Consider the following 26,840-nt stretch of genomic DNA (forward strand, 5'->3'; position numbering starts at 1 on the left):
ATGATTTTTGGCCTAATTAAATTTCTGGTCCTTGAACATCAGTGGGGTGATTAAGAGGTGATGAGTTGATTTCCACCCAGGAGGTAATGCAGCCTGGTTTAAATTCACAGTCTGGAGCCAGACAGCCTGAGTTCAAATCGTGACTCTGCTCTATAAAGCTGTGTGATTTACAGTAGGTTACTTGACCATTCCGAAGTCCCAGCAAAATGGGGGTAAATAATAGTACCTGTCACCTAGGCTTATCACAGTGACTAAATAACTTTATTTAGGTAAAGTGCTTGGTATTGCACTTCTTACATGGTATGTACGTAGGAACTTAGAGCAGTTGTTGTTTCCATAAGGACTCAGCTGGGGCTCAGGTGGGGTTTTCTGACCCAGCGCTGGGACAAGGGCTGGGGCTAAGTATGCCTTGAAAATCTCTTGCTTTTATTTTTTTAAATTATTTTTTATTTTATTTAAATTCACTTTACGTATAGTGTATTATTTCAGAGGTAGAGTTTAGTGATTGCATATCACACCGAGTACTCATTCCATGAAGTGCCCTCCTTCATGCCCATCACCCAGTTACCCCATCCCTCCACCCACCAACCCCCTCCAGCAACCCTCAGTTTGTTTCCTATAGTTAAGAGCCTCTTATGGAAAACCTCTTGCTTTTAATATGACCAAGGAGACTCTGCCTCAAGCTTAGGGTTCTGGACCATTCTCCTGCCTTGATCATAGGAACAAGTGAAGTTCACAAGCCAAGGGAAATTGATCAATGTGTCCTTCAAGAACCAACTTAATATCAAAGATAATGAAGTTTTAAAATATAATTTTAAAAATCATTACAAAAGGAAACCAACAGATGGCTTTTTTAGGAAAAAGTGTTCAGGATGAAAGCCTTCTTTTGGAAAGATTGTAATTGAGGCGGAAAGAGTGGTTGCTGAAGACAGAAGGGAAGTCCCAGGTACTTGCAGTTTTTTCTTTCCCCCAGTTTTATTGAGAAATAATTGACATACATCACTGTATAAGTTTAAGGGGAACAGCATGATTGACATATATTGTGAAATGATTTCCACAAAAGGCTCAGCTAACATCCATCCTCTATGGATACAATAAAAAGAATAGAAGGAAGAAAAGATTAAACTTTCTTTTTCTTTGTGATGAGACCTCTTAGGATTTACTCTCTTAACTCCTTCCATATGTCGTACAGCAGTGTTAGTCATCATGTTGTACGTGACATCTCTAGTGCTTATTTATCTTATAACTTGGAAGTTTGTACCCTTTGAACCTCTTCCTCCAATTACTGCCTTCACGTGTCTTGAGAATACAGTTGAAACAGGGTCTTCCCGCCCTTGGGATCGATGATCAGCATACAGTAAAATAATGTTGCATGGAAGTATTTCCTCTTTTTCCTCTGTCCTTTTTTTTTTTTTGAATAGAAAATTTCAAAAAATGTCTCGAAAATGAAGAGAATAGTCTAGTGAGCATTTACTATCTCATGACCATCCCCTATATACCTATTTCTTATCTCTGTCCCTAGTTTATTTTGAAGCAAATCCCAGATGCTGTATCCTTTCATCTGCAAATATTTTAATATGTGTCTGTAAAAAATAGGGACTCTTTAAAAAAACATAGCTCAATTTCATGATCATACTTATAAAATTAGCAATAATTCATTAACATCAGCAGATATTAAATGTTCAAATTTCCATAATTGCCTTATAATTTTATAGTGTGTTTTTCAGACTTAGGATGTAAATAAGGGTGAAACAATGCAAATTGGTTTGTTTTTTAAGTCTTTTAGTTCTCTCTCTGTTTTTTTTAGTTTGCTATTTTTTTTTAGTGTTTGGTGTATTCACAGAATTGTGCACATATCACCATAATCAGTTTTGGAACATTTTCATTAGTCCAAAAAGAAACCCTTGTACCTGTTAGCAGTTGTTCCTCATTCTTCCTCCTCTCAGCCGCAGGCAAACACTAATCTAGCTTGGATTTACCTATTCGGGATATTTCATATAGATTGAATCATATAATAACGTAGCCTTTTGGGTCTGGTTCTTTTCACTAAGTATCGTGTTTCTAAGCTTCATCATATTGTAGCATGTAACTATACTTCATTCCATTTTGTGTTTCAGTACTGTTTCATTGTATGGATACTCTGTTTTCTTTAACCATTCGTCAGTTGATGGACATTTGACTTGTTTCCACTTTTTGGCTCCTCTGAATAATGCTGCTTTGAACATTCACGTACAAGTTTTTGTGTGGGGATGTGTTTTCATTTCTCTTGGGTCGATATCTAAGAGTAGAATTGCTGGCTCCATTTGTGGAACTGTCAGACTGTTTGCCAAAGTGGCTGCACCATTTTCCATTCCCACCAGCACTGTACGAAGTATGAAGGTTCTGCTTTCTTCACATCCTTGTCAACAGTCTTTTGATTATCGCCATTCTAGTGGGTTTGAGGTGGTATCTTTTTGTGGTTTTGATTTGCATTTCCTTAATGGTCAATGATGTTCAGCATCTTTTCATGTGCTTATTGGCTGTTTGTGTGTATCTTCTTTGGAGAAGTGTTTGTTCAGATCTTCTGTCCATTTTTAAATTGGGTTTTTATTGTTGAGCTGTAAGAATTCTATGTAATTTCTGGATATAAGTCTCTTAGATCTATTACTTACAAAAATTTTCTCCCATTTTGTGTTTTTTTTTTTCTTTCTTGATTGTATCCTTTGAAGCGCAAAACATTTTTTTTAAACTAATAGGTTCCCCTTTCCTCTCTCTCTTTTTACCCCTCACAGTTTTTTTTGAAGGAAACAGTTCACCCTGGTTGTTACAGGGTAGATTGTTTCTTTGTGGGATTTTGCTGACTGCGTCCTTTTGGTGTGGTTTGACATGTTTCTTAGTCTCTTGTATTTCCTATAAATTGGCAATTAGAGTCTGCTGTATTTTGTAGTTGAAAATGTTTGAGTAGAGTCAGGGGTCAGATGGTTTCAAGGCCAAGCGCATTAAGTGCAAATAACCAGGAAGTGGAATGCCTAGGTAATGCATACAAAAGATAAATGAGTATCCTGAGGCCAGAAACAACTAAGATGACCATTAACAGGGGAGCTCATGCGCATCTGTGGTATGGTCACATGATGGAAAACCTCAAAGAAGTTAAAAGGAATAAAATGGATTTATACACATCACTGTGGCTGTATCTCAACATTAACCTTCTCTAAAAAGAAGCAGAGTGCAGAATTATACTAAAATATATACCTTGATGGACATTAAAACATGCATATGAAACAATATTTGTGGATGAAGTAAACAAATCGTCTGGAGGAAGGATACTTGCTGCACGTGGGTTGTCTTAGCATGAGAGCAGTCATGATTTATTTGTTTCTCTTTATTTATTTGAAAGATTTTATTTATTTATTTGACAGAGAGAGACAGCCAGCGAGAGAGGGAACACAAGCAAGGGGAGTGGGAGAGGAAGAAGCAGGCTCCCAGCGGAAGAGCCTGACATGGGGCTCGATCCCAGAACGCTGGGATCACGCCCTGAGCCGGAGGCAGACGCTTAACGACCGCGCCACCCAGGCGCCCCTATTTGTTTCTCTTTAAAGAATCCAGTAGGTAGAATACTTGATTATCAGCCTCTATAAGCTAAGGAATTATGAATTTCAGATAACGCTTTTGCTCTTACTTAGAAAGTGGAACTTGAGGGGCCGGAAAGTCATTATGATTCTCAAGCACTGTATTTCCTAAGACTTTAGATTTGAAGGTCCTTGATGCTCATTTCCATCAGTAATGAGTCTGTCAAGAATCTTGAAGTTAAAAACCCTGTTTCAAGGGTGGGGGAAAGCTTGCCCCAGAGAGGTCAGATAATTTGTGGAACAGTCAAGCTCTAGGGGCCTGATAGACCAGGGTTTGGGGCTTAGTGGGTAATTTACTGCTGTTCGTGCCTGATGTTTGTGTGCATTTTAGCAGCTGTATCTTCTTCTTCTGGAATGTTGAGGGTCATGGTTTTCCCTTTGGCATTGACTGGGTCCTTTCCAGCAGTAGCTTGTGTTTGGGATACAGAATCAGCTGAAGCAAGTGAATGGAAAAAAGAATGTTTGTGGTTTTCATTCAAAGCAGAAAAAGTGATGGTATTAACTTTTCCCCCAGCATGAAGGCACTGTGTTGGTCTATTGTGGCAGATTTTAAGAAGTGTTCCACCGTCAGCAAATATTTGACTGCGTCCTATGCTAGTAAGTGGCAATGGACTGAATCTCATTGACATCACCTTTCCTGCTTTCTTGTTGTAACCAGTAAGAAGTCAGGTTCTTAGAGCTCTTAAAATACGAAACCAAATCCAGGATTTTATGGACTTCTCTGAATTCTGGCAATGTGAATATAATTCCAGATAAAGCCCCTTCCATCCTGCCTCTATCTTGTCTATACATAGGCCATGCATCCTCAATGGGAGCAAAAATTGGTTTTCGAGGGAGAAAGAAATTTTAATGTTGTGTGTAGAGCACAGGTATGCGTGCAGTATGTAAACAGATACACAATATATTTGTGGTATTAAAATTTCATGGAGGGGATGATCAAAAAAATGTCTGAAAAGGATCCTAAGGTCATGAGCAAACAGTTGAGAAACACTGGTATGAGCTGAAGTAATTTTATCGTTACCGTATAAACTTGCATTTTGCTTTTACCCTTAGCATTTTAGGATAAAACTTTGCCACATTGCTACGTGGTCTTCATATTGGCCACTTTTACAGACTTCATAATTCATTATTAACCCATCGTTTTGCATGTAGTATAATTTTTAAACTATTTGATTCTACTTACGGAAACGTAACTTATCCCCCCCCCCTTTTGGGTTCTTATTATAAGGAATGATGCAGTGACATTTTTGTTTAAGGTAATTTTCCTCCCTTTAGATTGATACGTCTTTAGGATGATTTCCCCGAAATAGCTGTAACATGAAAGTGTTGATAGTTTTTGATTGCTCTGGCTTTCAAAGTGGTTGTAGTAGGTTAAAATGCTGCTGGTAAGAGTGAGGGCTCTAGTGGCAGCAGAGCCTGGCCAGAAATTCAGGGTTCAGCATACAGCAGACATTTACTGAATGACAGTTCGGTGCTTCTTCTGTCACTTAGCAGAGGGCTGTGCTGTTGGTGTCTGTTGAAGCACATCGAATGAATGCACCAAAAAATATTTTGTTGGAGTAATGGGTGTGTTAGCCAGGACCCTTCAGTTCCGTGTGGCAGAGCAGAGGCTGATTTCAGAAAAACTGCAGTTTAAAGCATCTTGTAATGGAAATGTCTAGGGAAAGGGCTGTCTTCAGGCTCAGTTGCATTCAGATGCTTAGCAAGTCATCAGGACTACCTTTCTGTCCAGTTTGAAACTCTGCTTTCCTCTCTGTTGGCTTCATCCTCCAGCAGCCTCTTCTCCATGGAGGCAAGATGGCTACCAGCAGCTCTTGGGTCTCGTCCTACAATGTAGCAACACCTGAGCCAAGGGTGGGCCTCTTTCCCAGTTGCTCCTGCAGAAGTCCTGAGGCTGACTCACAGCAGTCTGGCAGGCTGTGTGGTCATCCTGGAACCCATCACTGTAGCTCTGGTTGGCCAGGTCTGGATCGCATGCCCAGTCCAGAGCCCTAGGGTGGCATCTGACTTGTTGTCTGGATAGAGGATGAACTGAGGGGGAAGGCTGTTGTAATTTTGGTTGGAGCCGTCAGGGAAGGCCTGTCACGGAAGGTGACCTTGAGCAGAGACCTGAGGGAGGGGAGGGTGGCTCCTGGGTTTTGCTACTGGGCAGCTGGAAAGGGTAAGAATTACCCCTCACTGAGGTAGGAAGGGCTGTGGAACATCAGTTTTGGGTGTGGGGTGTAGCAGTTTGAAGCCTTCAAGGGGAGTGAGGACTCTTTCCCAGGCTCTGACTTGTGTGTGCCTGTCCTGGAGCCCTCCAGAGGACTGGCGGTGTGTATACTCTGTCCTTGCTGCCCTGCTGTGCCGGGCCTCCTGCTTGGAGGAAACCTTGCCCACTGCATCTTATTTTTCTTTGCCTGTGCTGCGTATTTTGGGATCTGCTGTTTCCTCCCCATCAAAAAAAAAAAAAAAAAAAAAAAAAAAAAAAAAAAAGGCAAAACCCCCAAAATGACATTAAAGATTATTGTGAAAACATGGGATAGCCCTATAAATATACCTCCCTAGAACATTAAATATTTAGATTTTTAGGTATTCCACTTCTGTCTTTGCTCAGGGCATACGCATTTTACATAATTGCCTTGAGTCTACATCTGAATTAGTGTTTCCACTTACATTATAGCATTTATCCATGTGCCTTCCTGCCACAATTATTTAAAAAGGCTGCATAATGTTCCACCAAATGGATATACCATTGTAGGAAAAGAAAGTAAATTCCATTTACAATGTTCTAGGATGGAATTGGCAAACGTTTTCTGTAAAGAAGCAGATAGTAAATAATGTCTGTTTCGCGGGCCATCTGGTCTCCGTCCCAACCACTCATCCCGGTTGTTGTAGCGTAAAGGCAGCACAGGCAATCGATAAATGAGAGGATGTGGATGTGTTCCAATAAAACTTTATTTAGAAGAACAGGCAGCAGCTGGATTTGGTTTGTTTGCTGACCGCCGTTCCAGAACACTACTGGAAAATTCTGTGTGCCCATGATGCCATATTTCGGCAGTCACTGGGGTATAGTGGAAAAAAGTTCAGACTCAGATAGTCCTGGATTTAACTCCCCGTGCAAGAGCCTGAGCACATTATCGAATGTCTCTGACTCTTTAATTCCCTCCTCAGAAAATGGAAATGAAAGCAAGTGATGAACATACAGTGCCTTACTCAGTACCTGGAGGATGGAGGAACTGGTGAAATTGTCACTTAGTTCTTTTCTCATTTCCCCCTTCGTCCCCGTTAGCTTAGTTTCCAAGTTGTCAGGAAGGTATTTTGATATTTTGGTAGCTTTTTGTGTGCACTGCCATGTTGCCTTTCAGAACCCACCGCACCGATGTGCTGTTAGTGGCGGTGTGTGCGTTTCCCCACAGCTTTACTAGCATTAACTGTTTCTTGGTGAATTGAGTAGTTATATAATGCTAACATGTGGCAGCTAATTTAGTAGGTTTATAATTTGCATTTCTCCAACTGTGAGGGAAGATACACTTCTTCAGAACGCTTGCACAGTGCCATTTTAGTGTTTTTTCTACGCAGAGATTGGCAAACTGAGCCAGCCACCTGTTTTGTGAATAAAGTTTTATTGGAACACAGGCACATCCCTTCATTGACTATTGTTTATGGCTGCTCTCACTTTACAATGGCAAAATTGAGTGGCTGTGACAGAGACCTTATGGCTTGCAAAGCCTAAAATATTTACCATTTGTTCTTGATGGGAAATGTTTGCTGAGCCCTGCTCCAGAGTAAATTCTTTGCCCGTTGATGAGTATGCTGTTGACTTAGTCTTTGATCTCAGACCTCGGAAGGCCACTTGGATGGCCCGAGGCCATCTGTCTGCCTTGAAGCAGAGGCTGCCTCTTTCCATTGTGTGGTGGTGGACAGTCTTTCCTTTTGTCCTGGCCCAGCTGTGCCGCTTTACCCCACAGTGCAGGGAACTAGCGCCCTGACTTTGGGGAAGAATGGAGTCTGTTTTATGTGTTCGTGTGCAAATGCTGAGCAGACAAAACTGCTGCTTCACTAGGCTCGTTACACACACGCACGAGGCTGCTGCTGTGTCCTGGCTCATTCTGGTTCTGCATTTAAAGCAGCCACTCGGGGAGGCACAGAACCTAACCCCAGAGCCTTGATTCAACGATTGTTGAGCTCCTTCTGTGAGTCGGGGTGGGGGGGTATTAATGCTGGTCCACCCCGGAGAAGCCTCACAATCTGGGATGGGCATGAGGAGCAGGTTTATGATTCTCCATAACCCTTTCTACAGGGATGATACTAGGGGTGTGGTGTGGCTGCGGGGTCACGGGAGCACCCTATAGAGAACAGTTTCTTGTGCCCGTGGCTGGACGGTTTCTCGCAGAAAGTGACACGTGAGCCAGCCACTGGGAGGTTGGTTTGTCTTCAGTGGCTCTTTGCAGAGAGGTCCCTGCATGCAAGTTGAGCTGCCTGAGGGTAGCCTGGCCATGTGGAGGTTGGCAGGCCTGGGCATTGGGGTCAAGTGTTGGGGTGCAGTTCCTGGGGCAGGTGAGCAATGTTTCCAATCCTCAGTTCCTTTAACTGTTACAATGGTGCTGTCAGCACACCCATCTTACAGGTGGGTATGAAGGTTTAATGGGTATCTCAGGACACAAACTTGTTAGCACATCTGGCCCCTAGCTGTGTCATGTTTGGTTCACACAGAACTGGCTGAAACAGTGCTCTAAAAAGTATGATTAGCTGCCAACTAATTGACATGAAAGTCTGAGTTTCTGGCTTCTCTTGAAAAACCAGAAGATGGGACAGCCGTGGCTGGTGCGGCTGTGAGCTGTGATCCGCTGGAGCCCAGTAGCAGCTGCCCTTTCTATAGAGACACCTGCTTTGGCCCCCTCAGTCCCTACCTCACCCGCTTTCCCATTCTCTGCCTGACCCCAGAGGGGTGGGAGTGGGGAGCGGGGGAAGGTCTGATCTTGGTCTTGTACACGCCTCTGGCCTATGCGAGGCTGCCCTCTCTGCCCACTCCTCTTGCTTCTGTGTTGGAATGGTGGTGGGTTTTTGGGGGATGGTGGAAGTTACCCAACAAAGCAACAGCACTAAATTCACCATTGGGCCGAGTGTGCCAAGCATCCTTTTTTTTTTTTTAAATATTTTATTTATTTATTTGACAGGGAGACAGCCAGCGAGAGGGGGCACAAGCAGAGGGAGTGGGAGAGGAAGAAGCAGGCTCCCAGCGGAGGAGCCTGATGTGGGGCTCGATCCCAGAATGCTGGGATCACGCCCTGAGCCGAAGGCAGACGCTTAATGACTGAGCCACCCGGGCGCCCTGAGCGCCAAACATCCTATGCCTGCAGATGTAACTGAGCGTGAAGTCTAGTGATCACAAGTTGACAATGTATCTGTCCCTTGCAAGGTTCTGGTGTGGGCTCTTGGTTATGGGTGAGGGAAGATGGGAACACGATGGAGGTGTGGGTCTGGTCTACAGTCTTCTGGGGACCCCTAACATGTAACCATCTTACTGCTTACTGGGTTGCCAGTAAAGTCTGCAAACACAGACACTGTTCTTTTAATTTGTAAAACCCTGTCTGATTAATTCTGCTAGGGCAGTGGTTGGCAAACTGTGGCCCGTAGGATAAATCCAGCCCAAGGCCCATTTTTGTAAACAGCTACGCTCCTTCATTAATGTATCGTCTATGGCTGCTTTTGAGATATAAGAGCAGAGTTGATTAGTTGAGACTGTATGACCTGCAAGGCCTAAAATATTTACTTTCTGGCTCTTTACAGAAAACATTTGCTGACCCCTGTCCTGGGGCACGTTAAAGGTGCAGGTTTATTCAGTGAAAGCCAGAAACACAGATCATCTGAGACAATCCACTGCGTGCTTCGGACCTGATAGAAACGCAGTGTTAACTACAGTTTTGCAGGGTGCCTGGAAGGAACAAATCACAGAATATCATTGAGTGTATCTTATATAATATCAGTAAGTCATTTGCTGCCACCTGTGCTTCCAGATGTTATCGCTGCTGTGTAGATAATCAGTCAGTGCAGGGTGAAGGCGGTGGGGGTGGAAGGGCTCCAGGCCAGAGCCCAGAACGGTAGTCAAGGCAGGGCTGGCTGTCCCGGAGAGCCTGGCAGCTCCTGTGAAGGGAGAGCTGGCCAGGGCAGCAGAGAAGTGGGGTTGCAGCTGGAAGGACACGTGGGCGCAGGCAATGGCTTTTAGAAAACGTGGGGGAGGGGCGCCTGGGTGGCACAGCGGTTAAGCGGCTGCCTTCGGCTCAGGGCGTGATCCCGGCGTTCTGGGATCGAGCCCCACATCAGGCTCCTCTGCTATGAGCCTGCTTCTTCCTCTCCCACTCCCCCTGCTTGTGTTCCCTCTCTCGCTGGCTGTCTCTATCTCTGTCAAATAAATAAATAAAATCTTTAAAAAAAAAAAAAAGAAAACTTGGGGGAGATCTTACGACATCCTCGTATGCTGTAAGAATTGCATGCACATGGAGAAAAAACTGACCGGGGAACAGTTACTGGAGCGTGTCCTCGGGTGGACTAGAGGAGATGGGATTCAGAGCCCAAGTGGACTTTCATGTTATTTAGCCTCTAAGAGCCTCGGGTTGATCTCTCTGAAATGGGATAATCACATATACTTTTGGGCAGAATTTCCTAATTGTAGCACTACTGACATTTTGGGCCAGGTAATTCTCTGTTGTGGGGGCCCGTCCTGTGCCTGGGGGAGGTGTAGTGGCATCCCTGGCCTACACCCCCTCGAGGCATCCTGCTGAGCTGTGCCAGAAATATCTGCAGACTTTGCCAAATGTCCCGTGGTGGGGGCAAAATCACCCTGCTTGAGAATCACTTATCTATACCCACACCTTGTAGGGCCCCTCGTAACGACATCTCTCAACTCCCCTTATTTGAGTGTGCCTGTTGTTCCCTGTTAGTAGCCCTATGATTAGAAGTTGGGGACCTCTTAGCCTCCTACCCCCTCAGTGTAATCAGAAATATGGAAGAGAAGTGAGCATGGGGGCTGGATGCTATCTGGAGTTGTCTTGTCCACCCCCCATCCCCTGCAGGGCAAATCCTACCTTACTTCTCCCTTTGGCTTGGAATGTGCTCTGGGCCGCCCTTCCCATAAAAACATTTTTTTATTGAAGTGAAATTAACATAACATAAAACATATATGTTTTTAATGCTATTAAAACCATTAATAATTGCTCAATTATAGAATTAACAATTAGTAAAACAACCATCTTAAAGTGAGCAATCCAGTGGCATTTAGTACATTCATAATGTCGAGCCACCACCATCTCTGTCTAGTTCCAAAAGGTTTTCATCCCCCCAAAGGGAGAGCCTATTCCCATTAATAGTTGTGTTGTATCTGCATGGATTTACCTATTCTGGTCCTTCCCATTTTTTTAAGCACGGCTCAAGTTCCCCCTTTTTCAGTGAGCCTCCCTTGGCCCCAGAAGAAGGGCAGTGTGGTGTGGTGGAGGGAGCATTGTAAGAGTCAGGCAGACCAGGGTCTCAGCCTCTGATGCACCACGTACTCTGCTGCGTGACCTTGGGCAGAATTCCTGGCGTGCAGTGGCACCCAAAGAACATTGCCCTTTCTATTCTTCCCTGAACCTTCATAGTGAGTGCATTGCAAGGATTAGCCTTCAACCAGAGAAATACCTGGCATGACTTCACTTCTGCCACTGCATAGAGAGGCAGGGAAATACCACTGTGTAAGTGCATAAGTGACCTTGATCAAGTGACCTAACGTCCTCTGTGGGTGGCAGCCCTATTTACTTTGACTTCCAGGGTTGTTGCAAGAATTAGAGGAGGAATATACGTAGAGTTCCTGGTACGTCTTGCTTATTTTCCCCTCCCTAGCTGCCATGGACTCTTCCCTTATCCCACCTAGTGCGGCTAGCACAGAGGCCTGGATTGGGTAGCTTTCTTGTGCTTTAGAGAGAAAGCCAGTTGACAGCATGTCTTAGAGCCAGGGGTCTTACACCTCTGGGGTATAGGGTTGCCAACCACCACAACGATAATAATAGCTAACATGTAAAAAGTACTTGGTCTAAGCTAGGCACTGTTCTAGGTGCACAGTGGACACTCACTTATTTAATAGACCTAGGAGGTGCAGAGGGGGGGGTCAGTAACCTGCCCATGGTCACATACCTGGTGGTGAGGGTTTGAATCTGGGCTATCCCATTCTTAACCCCTGCTCTGTTTCTCCCTATGAGGTAACTGAAGCCTGGAGGTTTGTGGTGAAAAGTAGTGTAGGATCCTAAGGATTGTAAATATTAAAGACAACAGGAATGCATGTGAGCCGGGTGATTGATTTTTGACATGCACATGTGACTTCTGAGTTAGAACCGCGGGGGATCATTGCATTTGTCAGCCAGGTTTGTGGCCCCCTGGGGATACTCCCTGGGGTGTCTGTACGTTTTCTGTTTTCATTTTTGATGGTAATCTAACAAGAAATTCAAAAGAAGCCTGTTATGGCTCATCTCATCAATAGTGTGGGCTGAGGGTTGCCCTTGGAAAAGCAAGAGAGCCGGAAGGCAGGGGCTACCTTCAAGGGAATCACCGAGAAATCATTCCTGAGCGGCCGTGGGGCAGGTTTGTTGCAGGGCTTAAGGGCCAGCAATATTTAGCAGATGGCCGAGCCTAGAGCTAGTGGGGTTGAAACTGAAGCCCTCCTTGGGTACTTCCTGTGGGACTGGCCTTGGGTGCTCCACGCTGAGCCTCAGTGCTCTGGTGAATGGAGCCACCTTTCCCATGTCAAGGATTAAATGTCAGTTACTTAGTGGCTTCCCTCACCGTTGAGGCTCTGTGGGTAGGCGTTGCCTCCCTGCTCCCCTCCGGTGGTTGCAGCATTTGGGTCTGGGGGATTCTTCTTGGCACTGGCAGGGGTGCTGTATCCTCTTGGTCACTGGAAGAAGGCAGGAAAGACACCGGTAGCGTAGATTGCTCTGTCTGCCCGGGGGCCCCATGTTCCAGACTGTGGAGCTAGGAGAGTATGATCTCATGCAGAAACCAGTGCCCGGAGAAGGGAAGTGGCTGTCCCTGTCACATGGCCAGCCAGCGGCTCTGTTGGGATGAGAACTTATGATGCCATGTGACTTCCCACTGGTCCTTCTTCCGCTGCTCCTCGTGGCTATAGCCTCCTGGGCACCTCCTGCAGTGCGTACATGCTCCCAAGGCCATCTGTGCTCTCTCCACCCTCTGAGACTCCCTTCTCTGAATCCCCAGTTAGGGCCAGGATGGCCACAGCTGCCTCTGCTGAGGTCAGGATCGTCTCACTCAGGTGCACCTCTCACCTGCAGAGGGGCTGCAGCCAGGGAGGGTGGGTGGAGGGCTGAGGCCCGTGCAACCTCAGATTGTTCCTCGGCAGTGAACAGGCTTTTCTTCCCACCACAAAGAGGGCATTGCGACGTGAGGTGGAGGAGGCTGCTGACATCTCATCTAGAAAGAGCAGTGCATCAAGATACTGTGGAAAAGATCTGGGGTCATCATGCACATCAGGAAGGGTAGGAATCGAATTCCTTGCTGTGCAAGCATGGGTCAGGAACCAGCAGCAGCAGCAGCAGCAGCAGCAGCAGCAGCAGCAGGGAACTTGGGAGAAACACCGAATCCCAGGCCCCACCTAGACCTGCTGAATCAGAACCTGTCTTTAACAAGAGCCTGGGAGAGGTTGTGTGAATGCACTAACAGTGATCAGGAATCAGATGATGGAGATTTTTATTTTCTTTGTACCTGCTTTCCTGATTCATCATTAGTTTTTTTACATGAATTACTTTTTTTATCATGGTAAAATACACCTAACAAAATTAACCACTTTTAGGTGTACAATGCAGTGGCATGAAATACATTCACACTGTTGTGCAGCCATCACCACCACCCATCCCCTTGACTCTTTCCATCTTGTAAAACTGAAACTCTGTCCCCATGAACACTAACTCCCCATCCTCCCCTCTCCCCAGTCCCTGGAAACCACCATCATACTTTGTGTCTTTGTGATTCTGACTACCTCTTATAAGTAGAATCATGCGGTATTTATCTTTTTGGGGACTGGCTTATTTCACTTAGCCTAATGTCCCCAAGGCTCATCCATGTAGTATAGTGCAGAATTTCCTTCCTTTTGAAGGCTGAATAATAATGCGTCGTGTGGATAGGCCCTGTTTTGCTTACCCTTCTGTCTGTCGATCGGCACTTGGGCTGCTTTCACGTCTCAGCTATTGCCAACGATGCTGCTGTGAATGTGGGGTACAATATCTCTTCGAGACCCTGCTTTCAATTCTTTTGGGTGTCTACTCAGATGTGGAATCGCTGGGTCATATAGTAATTCTATCACACAAATTACTTCTATGATCAAAAAAAAAAAAAAATAGCAGAGGCATTTCAGTGTGGAAAACCTTGTCAAGTTTCTAGCTGACGTTGCCCAAGGACAGGTAGGGTTGTCCAGTGCAGTGCTTGGATGAAGGAAGAAAGAAAGCCTCACTTGTCCACTCTGGTGTTAGAGAGGGAAGAGCAGAAGCCAAACCTGCTAAACAAAAAAAGTAGGATGTACTGATAGACATAGGTATGAAGAGAGGTGTTTGGGGGCTTTGGGTGGCGGGGGGTGGTGGGGGTCTCCAGCCATCCTGAATGACACTTAGCATGGCCTTGTGTGGTGAGAATGATGTGTAGTACATCCTTTCTCAAAGTCCCCCCACGGAAAAATAACAATGACGACGTTCGGGAAGTCAGTTGTTATCACCGTGTGTCTGTGGAGTGTCTCCTCACTGGTGTCATCTGTGGGCCTGGAGTGAGGCAGGAGCCTTGCGTGGTGGTCTCGACACAGACTTTCAAGGGGCATGGTCTTGAGTTAGGATCACAGTTCCACCAATTAGTATTCAGGTTAGAACAAAACCTGTTATTTTGGTTCGTGAAGCCCTTTGTGACTGGTCCCTGCCTGCCTGTCTGATCTTTCCTTCCTGATTTTTGCTTTTTGCCCAAGTCACAGCAGACTTCCTTCTGGTCCTGGAAGACCAGAAGCCAAGCTTGTTCCTGCCTCTGAGCATCCGCCCTGGCTATCTGCTCTGCCTGGCATGCTGAGCTCCCATGTCTTTCCAGGGTTGCTCCTTCTCTTTATAAAGGGCTCACCTCACATGTCACCTGTGTGGAGAGGCCTCTGCCACTGCCCTGGTGAACGGGGTCCCCTTGCTTCCTCCTTGTCTCATCAACCCATTTGGTTTTTCTTTCTAGTATGACTCTGATATCGTCTCAGTTTAGGTTTACATAGGTGCGATTTTTGCTCTACGGGAGGGAGGCTGGTTCTTCTCTACCTTCTCACTCCCATGTCCCCAGCACTTGGCGCATTGCCTGGCACACAGTAGAAGTGAGATAAATACTAAGTGGTTCAGTGCACACGCTTGCCGTCTCTGGACTTCAGTGTTCCTTCTGCAGCGTGGGGATCCTAGTACTTTGCTTGTATGGGGGGGGTGCAGAAATGACAGGATGTGAGGCATGCAGAGTACTCAGTTTGTGCCTGGTGTGCAGGAAGTGCTCAACACGTGGTCACAGTTGTTACCAACCGAGTGGCCCTGACATAGTTCTGATGAACCACAGACTATCTCTGAGGTGCGGCCCTCCTGGGACTCTCTGGCGAAGCCCATGATGAATTACCCGAGCGAGAAGCAGCTCGGTGGCACTTGAAGGCCTGTGGTGCGGGGCATCTGCTCTTGTACCTCTGAGTTGAGTCTCCTTTGAAACGACTGTGCTCTCGACTGCAGCATCACAGTACGGAGCCTGTTGACTGGAGCCCCCAGGCCTCCTGTGGGCCGTCGGCTGTAGCTCTGTAGCGGGCTGCTTGGTGCTTTGATGTGTCCCTGCCTCAGACCCTTTTAAATGGAAGTTCAGCACATGCCACGTGTATCAGGAATGCTTTTGGCTGCGAGTAACGGCCCGGCATGTAGTGGTTTGAGCAAACGGGGTTGTTTGCTGTATGAGAGGTTGGAGATTTCTAGTATTGGTCCATCAGTGAAATGGTGTCAGGGCTGGTGTCTCTGTGGTTCTCTTGGCCTTCCCTCCGGGCTTGTTGCCTCATGGCTGCACAGTGCTGCTCTGGCCCCTACCCCTAGCATGGTTAGGATGAAGGTGTGAAGGATGGAAGGAGGAATGAAACCATTCATAACTGTTCTTCTATCAGGAAGGGATGGTTTCCCCGAGCCCTCCCAGTGCCCTTCTGCTTACATCTCGTCAGCTAGAACTTCTTAAGGTCAATCTTCCAAAAGAGGCCGAGAAAAGGAGTAATTAGGCTTTTCAGCTTGTACTGCGGGAGGTGGCATGGGGAAAGGATGTTGGAGCCGATGGTGAGGCCAGCCAACAGGCAGTGCCTGTCATAGTAGGGAACCTGCTGGTAAGTCCGAGTGCTGGTTCTCAGCTGGGGGCAGTTTTGTCCCCCAGGGGACATCTGGCAGTATCTGGAGACATTTTTGTCGCCACAGCTAGGGTGTGTGTGTGTGTGCGCTAATGGTACTGGGGGTAGAGGCCAGGGGCTTTGCTCGCCATCGTGTTCACAGGGCATACCCACCACAATGATCTGGCCCCAACGTGAGTTGCGCCAAGGTTGAGAAACCCTGAGTTAGACCTTTCCGGGCACATTTTTCAAATGTGGGGGACATTCGTTTAGCTGCTTTCCTGCGATGTAGCAACAGGCAAATGGCCAAACTTCACTGTAATGATGTAGATTATCGGTGCCTTCATTACGGAGGACGCTGATGCCAGTTGGGGACAGTGGCAGAAAGTCTCGGTAGAAGGCTCGTGTCAAACAGAACTAATGAATCCTGTTGCTTTCTAGGACCACAGAACAATGACCTGAAAAGACAGTTTCTGCTGGAGCGTCTGCTGGATGCCGTGAAACAGGTAGGAGGAGAGCTCCCATTTGACTATGAGGTCAAGTAACAGTGTCAGGCAATTCATGTCAAAGTCCTTTCTGCCCTTCCCTATATGCACGGACTTACCCCCACTTTCAAAGTTTGGGAGCAGTGAGGCTTGTAGTGTCTCTCAGGCCATGATAGAGCAGGGAGGGCAGTCGGAAGTAGCGACGGAGGAGCGCCCCGTGTCCTGACTTTCTAACACACCTTTGGAGCACCCTGTCCTTCGTGATGTCCCTTCGAGAAGGGCATTGGTGTCGGTTTCAAAGTCTCACTTCCACGCAGTTGTGTTTTAGGGCTACTCTTCTGGGCGCTGAGGTGGTGGCTGGAATTAGTGCCGCGTGGGCACAAGAACAGAGACACACAGGAGGAATGAAGCCATGCCCAGGGTCACGTGGGTCCTCCAGGTGGGGTCTGCTCTGATTGCTGGATGCGATTTTTAATATCTGGCTTTTGGCTGGGTGTGGAAGCAAGCTTTGGCACGAGGCTGGCTTCGGTGTGCTTGCTTGCGTGTGCCAGCCACGCGTTGTTAACTGCACATGCGTCAGTCCCGTGCCAGGCTCTCTGCTAAGCGCTTCACCTTGAATCCTTCCAACCACCCTGTGAGATGGTTCCTGCAGTTGTTCCAGTTTATGGACAAAGACACCGAAGCTCGGAAAGATGCAGTAATTCGCTTAAGGAGCTAGAGGTAAAAAGTAGCAGAGTGAGGACCCAGCGCTGGGAATTCTGGGTAGCTCACATTTTGGAAGCCATGACTGACAGTTCTGTGCATGCGGTCACCATACAGGGAGGTAAATACTTTCATAGAGATCCGTGTCAAGTGTTGAAGTGAACCCAGAGCAAACGGGGCATCTCCCGAGACTCTGGGCGTCTTGGGGTGCTGTGTGGTGGAAAGGACGCAGGCTCAGGTGAAGCTGGAGCCGAATACCAGCTTCATCTCTTCAAGGCTGTGTGTGCTGGGGCAACTCTGGCCTCTCTGGGCATCCTCTTCTCTGTCGTCGGGTCACTGCTCTCCAGAGGGATTGTATTTGTTAAAGTAGCTGAAGGGCCCAGCAGTAAATATGGAGCCCACGTTATTTGTTTCTTTCTCCCAGAAGGGGGAACTGTAATAAGAAAATGAAGAGGCAAGTGGAACCACTTTGAATGTAGCCGTTAAACAGAAATAAATTGGAGCCTATGCCCAGAGCTGCTGTTACTATTGTTGTTATGATTTGGGGGGGATGAAAGTATTGTACATAGGCCTTTTGAAAGTCAATCTTACTGAGGTATAACTGAGGCATAAAATAAAATACACTAATTTTAAGTGTGCAGTTCTATGAGTTTTGACAAATCTATCATTTAAAATCATTCATTCATTCATTCATTCATTCATTCTTTGGAGAGTAAGTTCTGGAATCTTGCAAGCCTGCTACCCACAGTGGAGATTCCACACCTTTAAAAGACAGTAGTGGCTACTGCTGATGTTGGCACTGTATTGTGAATTGAATGGTATATAACTAAAAATGGTTAAAATGGTAAATTTTATGTTATCTATTTTTTTTTTTTTACCACCATTAAAGAGGAAAGAATGGTTTGCTTTTATTTGTACCCACCCTGGGTAAAATGTCATTTGGCACAGTCGGATGACATGGTTGAAGCTTGAATCATGCTGCCATAATTTTTTTTTTTTTAAGATTTTATTTATTTATTTGACAGAGAGAGAGACAGCCAGCGAGAGAGGGAACACAAGCAGGGGGAGTGGGAGAGGAAGAAGCAGGTTCCCAGCGGAGGAGCCTGATGTGGGGCCTGATCCCAGAACGCTGGGATCGCGCCCTGAGCCGAAGGCAGACGCTTAACGACTGCACCACCCAGGCGCCCCCATGCTGCCATAATTTTATAGGCAGGCTTAACAACTTTGGAGCCCTTTCCAAAGGCACCCATCATCACAGATTTGTGTAAGTTTTTGTTGTCCCCTTGGGAGCTCTGTGTTCAGATAGCCAGCTGCTGACACACAGAAGAAGCTTCCTGGATCATCTGCACAAGGCTGTGTGCTTTTGTTTTCCTGTTGGTGTTGTTTTCCCACAAGGCTCCCCTCTGTAGAAGTGGCAGATAAGGGCTTCCTGTAAGCGGTGGCTAGAAGGCTGGGGTGTCCACATCTCACATCTTGGCTTGACACCCAGGGCACCTGGGGTTCCTGGTCCCGTGTGTCCCAGGATCCTGAAAGCCTGTGTGGGCTGTTTGTGACGTCTGAGTGTCCCATCCCAACTGCCGATCTCACTGGCTTCTTTTTCCGTGCAGTGCCAGATCCGCTTTGGAGGGAGAAAGGAGATCGCCTCGGATTCCGACAGCAGGTAAACATGTCTCTTCTTTTTTTTTTTTGTAAAGATTTTATTTATTTATTTGACAGAGAGACAGCCAGCGAGAGAGGGAACACAAGCAGGGGGAGTGGGAGAAGAAGAAGCAGGCTCCCAGCGGAGGAGCCTGATGCGGGGCCTGATCCCACAACGCCGGGATCACACCCTGAGCCAAAGGCAGACGCTTAAAGACTGAGCCACCCAGGCACCCCACATGTCTCTCCTAAAACCATTTACTGTCAGGACCAGAAAGGCGGCCAGAGATGACTAGCTTCTGTATTCTGCCTGTGCAGTGGTGCGGTGATTCAGTTTGGGTGATCTGTAGACCTGTCTAGAGTATTTGCAGCTTCCTGTGATACTCCTTCCCTCTAGTAGTCCATTCTGAGGGAATTACCTGAAATACCCTTCTGCATAGTTATTTTCAGGGTAATTGATCACAATGGCAGCTCAGAAATCTAAATGCTCAACAGGTGGGAGATGGCTGATAAAGTGCAGTGCGTTTGTAGGACGGAATGTTACGTAGCCATTAAAATTGATGTCTGTACAACATTTGTTTTAAGCAGAGGAATGCACATGTAGTAATTTACCAATTATATATGTAGTTAAAATAAAAAGAGTAAGATAGAAAATTATACGGATGCAGAGTGATGCTAGCATGTTAAACCACCACTCTGGTGAAAAACGTACCAGAATGTGAACAGAGGTAATCCTGGGGTTGAGGATATTGGGAATCCTTATATTTTCTGATATTTTTCATATTTTATACTGCGATCATGTGTTTCTTTTATAATTAAAAAAAAAAAACCCTAAAATTTGCAATTGACCTTCATGACCCACGAAGGGCTGATGTAATTGCATAAGCTTCTCACATTGACTGGGAGGAGACGGAAATGTTTTGGCAAAGGTAAGGGACACACAGGCATTTGCTTTGTGAAGTCATCCAGGGCTGATTCATGGTGGCAGGAGGCGCATTCCCGCAAAGGAAGGGAAGGGAAGGGAACTCACTTGCTCAGCATTCATCTCATCCTGGAGCCTGGCGGCGGCCCCCACCCCGCCCAGCAGAGCCAGTCCCGTCTGTCCTTTCAGACCCGCGTCTCCGCTGCTTTACTAGCTGCGAGCAAAGCACATTGTGCTAAATTTTAATAGAGCTGTGGGGGGCTGTTTGAACTGGTGCAGATTTAAAACTGTACCCCTCCCTTTTTCTGTCCCTTTTTTTCCTCTAGTTTTTCTCTCTAACACTTAGCACCAACCAACAGACTGTACGTTAGATTTTTTTATTTTGTTGATTTCTGTCTCCGTGTCATAATGTCAGCTCTGTGCGGGCAGGGATGTTTGCTGTCTTACTCACTCATGTATCCCCGGTGCCTGGAAGCATGGAGAAGGTGCTCAGGAAAGACTTGCCGTCCGGGTGAGCGTGTGCACTGCATTGTGCCGTAGTCAGGTGTTTACATAGCTGTGCCACCACGAGGCTTATGAGCCTTGAGGGCAGAGGGGCGACTCCTGTAGTGTGTACCTCTCAGTGTTTTGCACGGACATTTCATGCCTGTCACACATTGGCTTCTCAGTATATACACTGTGGCATCAGATCATTAGCCCGCTGATTACTTCAGTTTTTCACGAGGCTCTACTATGGGGCCTGGGCCTGATCAGCACAAGCGTCCTGATTTGGGGATGCAAGGTCTACCTGCATCAGAATCATCTGGGAGGCTTACTAAGCAATAATGCAGCTCTCCATCCCATCCTGGACGGCCTGTGTGTGCGCACACGAGCGTGTTCGTGTGTGCATCCGTGTGGCTGTGTGTGGGTATGTGGACTCAGGACTTCTTCCTCACTTGTTCTTTTTTTCCCCCCATGATTGTCCAGTTCTTTTCCTGACAGAGAGAATCCATCTCTCAATGTTAGATTAATGTACTACTAAGATTTTTATTGGGTACAATAATATGTTTTAGTAGAAGTTAGAAAGTGAATTCCTTCAGTGAGAGCTGTCCTTTCTGGCTGGAAGGAGTATATGCCGCTTTATATTAATAATAATAGTTACTGCTTCCTGCCGCTCATGATTCATGTTGATGCTTCGTCTGCAGGACAGCACCTGGAGGAGGAGGAGTGGTGGTGTTACTCCTTCTTTACCGATAAGCAAAGACTCAGAGAGGTAGGATAAACCAGCCTAGGTTACACATCTGAGAAAGTGAAACTTGCAAGGGACCCTAGTTTCTAGGGCTCCAAAGTCTGTTCTTCCCGTGCTATAGTACATTTCGTGATTTTGTTGGTTTCGAAGCTGGGTTTAAAAAAAAATAATTTTTCCCTCACCTGGACAGTGCCTTCTCAATAACAGTCTTGGTCTTATCTTTGAAATAAGTTTGGGTAAAGGTGGCATCACCTTCACATCGGAAAGGCCACATCATTGTCCTTATTCTGTGAGAAAGCTTAACCTCAAGAGGGAAAGTCTGTGAACATTTTGTTTTGGGGTCTGAAAAGATAGATGAGTCCTTTTCTTCTCCACCCCTGACAAATGGTCCAGCACCAGAAGTGATCTCAAATGTATTCTCTTCTCTCCAGCTCCCCTGCTGTCACCTTGTCCCAGTCACCACGTCTCCCCCAGGATGGCTGCCATAGACTGACTCTGTCTTCCTTCTTGTCCTGCTTCCTCTGTACAGAGAGACTTCTGCAGAATGCAGATGCCTTCCCGTCACTCCCCCATGGAGAACCTTCCCCTGGCTTCTCTTTGCTTTGTGGAAAAAGACTCACATCCCTAACACAGCCTTGCTCTTTGCTCCAGCGACCCTGGCCTGTCCTTTTCTGTTTTTGTTTTGTTTCTTTTTAAAGCCTTTTAATAATTTTCAGGGAAATCTTCAGATCCTTGATACCAATTCTCCCCCCACCCACCCCACCAAGTGCTGGTCGTCTGTATCTGTTTTCCTTGCTCTATACCATGGATCACGAGGTATTTATATTTGTTCTTGGTCATTCTTGTCACCAAGCTGTGAAACCCCTGGAATTCTCAAAGTGATAAGAGCCATAAAGGTGTCTTCTGTTATGTTAATGCAGTGACTTTTAAAAAGTCCCAAAGGTTGGGGCCTGTTGCCAGGAGAACCAATTCTATGATTAGAGGGTTGGAACTTTCCCAGCCCCCCCATCACTGGGCAGAGGAGAGGGGTTGGAGAAGGAGTTCAGTTGCCAAAGGCTAATGATTTAATCTATCCCACCTAGGTAATGAAGCCTCCATAAGAACCCCAAAAGGATGGGGTTCGGAGAGCTTCCAGGTCAGTGAACATGTGGAGGCACAGGGAGAGAGATGTTCCTGGGGAGGGCATGAAGCTCCGTGTTCTTTTCCCTTACCTGGCCCTACACATCTCTTCCACCTGGCTGTTCCTGAGTATTATAAACTGGTAATCTAGTAAGTAAAATGCTTCTTTGAGTTCTGTGAGCCACTCTGGCATATTAACCTACAGAAGAGGTCGTGGGAATCTTCGAGATACATAGCCAGTCAGTCAGAAGTACAGGTGATAATCTGGGCTTGAGACCAGCATCGGAAGTAGGGGGGGATGTGTGCAGTCTTGTAGAACTGAGACCTTCACCTGTGGGATCTAATGCTGTCTCTGGGTAGATGGTGTCAGAATTGAGTTGAGTTGTAGGACACCCAGCTGGTGTCAGAATTGCTTAGTGGTGTGGGGAAAACCCACACATCGGAAAAGGTGATGAGAATTGCATCTACCTTGCTGGTTGGGAGGATTAAGTCAGATACTGTGTGTAAAAGTGCCAGCCATGTAGGTGTTAATTTCACTCCATAGGGAATGAAGTCTGGTGGGGACAGTCATCACTCAGCTGTGACTCCTGCCCATGCTGCCTACTGATGGAGATAGTAGTCTGCAAATAGAAGGGAAGGGCAAATGTGAATTAGTGAGCCTTATCAACGTTCTCTCTTGCTCTAAGAGGAACAATTGAAGATGGAAGATTTCTTTCTGTGTAACTCCAGGTATAGTTCTCAGTCACATTTGCAAGGTGGAGCTCCTTAGATGTGTCTCTTCCCTCATTTTCCTGCAGGAAGCTAAGAACCAGTGTCTGTTAATGCATAATGGATAATTGGAAGGGATTTTTTTTCTTTTTTTTTTTTTTTTAAAGATTTTATTTATTTATTTGACAGAGATAGAGACAGCCAGCGAGAAAGGGAACACAAGCAGGGGCAGTGGGAGAGGAAGAAGCAGGCTCATAGTGGAAGAGCCTGATGTGGGGCTCGATCCCATAACGCCAGGATCACGCCCTGAGTCGAAGGCAGACGCTTAACCGCTGTGCCACCCAGGCGCCCCTGATTTTTTTTTCTTAAAAGGCCAAATGTTATCTTTGAATGCCATTTTAAATTTACTGTCTTAGGCACAGTTCTAGGCATGACTGGGAGTGTTGGCCTATGGTGACAGCTAGATTCCAGCTGGTTGGATGAACATCAGTAGGAAGCTTTGGAAGGATGGTACACAGCTGTTTCTGCCAAGGCTCTTTGGTAACAAGCAGGGGAAATCGACTCGAGTTGAGGAAGTTGTGAGCTTATAGAGTTGATGACAGGCCAGGTTTGGAAACAGGAAGGAGTCAAGACAACTTTGGAAGCCTCCTAAGCTGAAACAGGGGCCCAGAAATGGTCTTCTAACAGGAATGGTGGTCTAGTTAAGGTTCTGCTGCTGGAGTGACTCTCTCATTCTGCTCAGGATGGACGTTTCAGGGAGGAAGCACCTGATTGGCCAGTCTCAGGTCACATGTCCCCTCTTGGCCACCAGCAGAAGGATTTGGCGGAAGGAGCTTCCTGGGACTCTACTGGCTTGCTCAGTGCAAGATGTCTACTTGGGTTCACCATCCCAAGACAGGATCCAGTGAGGAAGAAATAAACCTTCAAATGCAGTCTGGGTGCTGTGATGAAGGGGTCTATTATGAACATGGGCTGCCCACAGTGCCCAGCAGCTGTCCTCTGTTTCTACTGTATTATAGTGACAGTCTTTCGTGTGACAGTACTCTGTGGTTTAACAATGTTCGTGTCTATATCATCGGTCTCATTTGATCCTTGCAGTGACCCTGAGGTATAGACAAGCAGGAGAGGGGATGATTTCCCTACTTTTACCAGTGTAGAAACTCGGAGGTTGGTCATTTATGCAGCATTAACTTAGTATCTAGTACACACTGGTGCTGGGCGCACAGATTTGGTTGGGTGGGTCATGTGGTTTGTGGGTAGTGGAGTAGGACTGGAGACAGACTTTGTATTCCTACTGTGGTCCTCATTCTCTGACACTTCACTGCCTCCTGTTTTTCTAACACACAGTTTCCTCAAATGAGACATTTGTATCACTGCGAGTGCCTAACATGTTTTTAAGCGTTAAATGTCATGGCATTAGATTCCTTTTAGTTGCCTAGTGGCTCAGTGGTTCGCCTTTTCTTTTTCAGTCTCGGTGATACTGGTGGTGAGACTTGGTTTGGTATTAATAGTTAGGTTGAATTAAATGAAATTGCTAATATTTGATCCTTTTGACCTACAAAAACAACAGTATCCTCCATTTCAAACTAGTATGTCCCCAGCAGCCCCCTCCTCCTCTTTAAACAGAGGCTTCAGGCTCAGTCTTCCTCTGGCAGAGTGGCAGAGACAGAATTTAATACTTTAATTTAATTGCATTTATATTTACTCTGTAGGGCGCATGATGCTGGCTTTCTATTTGCAATAACGATAGTTTTCCCTTTTAAAACTGGCTTCTTTACGTGGAAAAATAAGTCAAACTCAGGACAGGTAAATAACGGTATCTATCCTCAGGTGTAACAAAAGTTGCCCAGCCGTTTGTGAAGGACTGGAGTCTGGCAAGGAGCCAGTCTGAAGCTTTGTGTGGCGTTTGGGTCCCCACGCTATCCAGTGCTGTTGGGCTCATACCAGATGCAAAGCGTGAATGTGTGGGAGGGAGAACTGATCTTTGAGATTACACAGCAGCATGCACCAGTCCTCGTGGAGAGTGTCCAGCACCATTGAAATGAAGGGAAATTAGAGGCAGGGCTTGTTTCATCAGCGTTTGTCCATAGAAACCTCCCCAGGAGGAAGTGGGGGCAGTCGCTGGGCCCCGAAATGCATGCGTTTCTCACCCCTCTCTCTTGGAGTTGTTCTCGTGCTCTGTGTTCCCCTAAGAACAAAGACCCATTCTTGTGCTTCATTAAAATTATTCCGTGGACTGTCAGTCATGCCGGGCGATGGGAGGCTGTAACGTGTTTTTTAAATACCTTGGTTTCTAGAAATAATGGCGGAAGAACTCAGCAGGCACTGGAGGTTACCTCAAGGGCTAGATACGTTATTGTCCCTCAGAAGCATCTTCTTCCCACGTGGAATTACCCAGCACAATCTGGAAGCTTCGCCTTGGAATCATAAACAGCAGCCCCAGCTGCGGGGCGGCAGAAGGCGTGTGGGATTCGGAGCTCAGAGTTTGAGCCTTGGTGTTGCCAGTCCCAAGTCATGTTGGTCTGCGGGCAAGTTTTGACTTTCTCATGGCCCAGTGTCCTCATCTGTAAACGGGTACGGTTGCTATCACATTGATGTGGTAGAGTTGTGAGTTAGGTTACGTGGAGCCTTTCTAACAGTGCCTGGTGGCTAGTAAGTTTCCAGAAATTGTTAGCTATTGTTATTGTCACTGCAGTTTTGTCTTGACACTTGGTGAATATGCTCTGCATACCGGGTCTCTCTGCCGTTACAGGGAGGCAATAGTTGGCTTTGGCTATTCGTCTCAGGACGTTTAGGAATTGTACATTTTTGTGACCCTTTTGGTGAGTATGTCAGAAGAAGAGCGGAGCATTTCCCCTCCTTTCAAAGCTTGCCAGGGAACAGTGATTGGTTTGGTGGTTTCTCTGTACCTGTGAGGGATTAGAAACATTCTGAACTCTGCAGGAAGCTGCAATACGAAGCCAGCTGCCCTTTGTTGTTCCCTAATGTCATTCTTAGCATAGTTGAAAACTGTCATATGTATTCCCCTGGACACTTGTGAAACCAGATGGCTTTTCCAGGCATTCCTTTTCCTCTTTTAAATGTCTCGGGATGTTCATCATGTGATTTTCGTCTTCAGTTTGTCATAGTTTCTTACCATCCTATTAGTTGGAGGTGTCGACTGGATATTCTAATGCTTCTCATCCTGCAAAAGATCTTGGGGTTCATTAATTGGATTATCTCTCCTCCCTATCCTGAGTACTTCATTTCCACCTTGACGATATGTAGGAGATAGTTCCACATTGCATATTCTTTTTTTTTCCACATTGCATATTCTTTCATTTTACTGTATTGATCAAATGAATTGATTTCTTTTTGGAAAAAGATTATTTTTAGCTACTGGGGAGCCCTAGGGCATTCAGCAAATCTGAGCACATTTCCACGTCTGATTTTTAATAAATATTTATATTGCTTATATTGATAGCTATGGAAAATAGTGCTTGGCCCATGGGAAACAATATGTAAGCATCATCATCGCCATCATCCTCGTCATCACTGTCCCTGATGGTGGAGAGATGGTAGAGGTGAGCATGAAGTATGAACTGTGATGTCAGATGTCCAACCCAGCCACAAATCACCAATTACCAGCTGTGTAATTTTGGACCTACTTAGCTTCTCCAGGCCTCTGTCGTACCATCTGGAAAGTGAGATGATGATCACAGCCCCACTTCCTTAGATGTCACGGTGTTTGCTTGGCATAGCCGGTTGCAACTTACTAAACTCAGTGTGTTTTCTTTCTATGACTAGTCATACCAGGGTTTTGGCTAACTTGGAAACTAAAGGCGAGACTCATTGCTCATTAATCCCTCCATCCAACAGATGTCTGTTTGTAGATCACTGTGTTGGCATTGGGGATACAAACTGGGTGAGTTGGTTGCTGTCCCAGGGAAATCAGAATGGAGTCCAGGACATGGGTGTGTAAATTGGGGATAGTCATCATGGCCTGTAGTAAGAATTACATAGTCCACACGTGAGAGGTGGGTGTGGGGTCTTTAGTGGTCAGATGGGTAGGATGGGA

The 26,840-nt window shown here is 46.2% G+C and overlaps 1 protein-coding gene across 2 annotated transcripts in view; it reads left to right on the forward strand.

The window, feature by feature from the left end:
• Positions 1-26,840, forward strand: part of SNX29 (sorting nexin 29) — a 511,081-nt gene that overhangs the window by 1,503 nt on the left and 482,738 nt on the right. For both annotated transcript variants that reach the window (XR_006411828.3, XM_026520303.4), the window contains exons 2-3: positions 16,423-16,487; positions 18,776-18,828. Coding sequence is in view for 1 of the 2 variants with exons in the window: in XM_026520303.4 (XP_026376088.1) it covers positions 16,423-16,487; positions 18,776-18,828 (118 nt within the window). In the remaining variant the exon portion in view is untranslated. The remainder of the gene's footprint in view (positions 1-16,422; positions 16,488-18,775; positions 18,829-26,840) is intronic.

This window comes from Ursus arctos, unplaced genomic scaffold, assembly GCF_023065955.2.
Source record: "Ursus arctos isolate Adak ecotype North America unplaced genomic scaffold, UrsArc2.0 scaffold_2, whole genome shotgun sequence".
NCBI classification, from domain to species: domain Eukaryota; kingdom Metazoa; phylum Chordata; class Mammalia; order Carnivora; family Ursidae; genus Ursus; species Ursus arctos.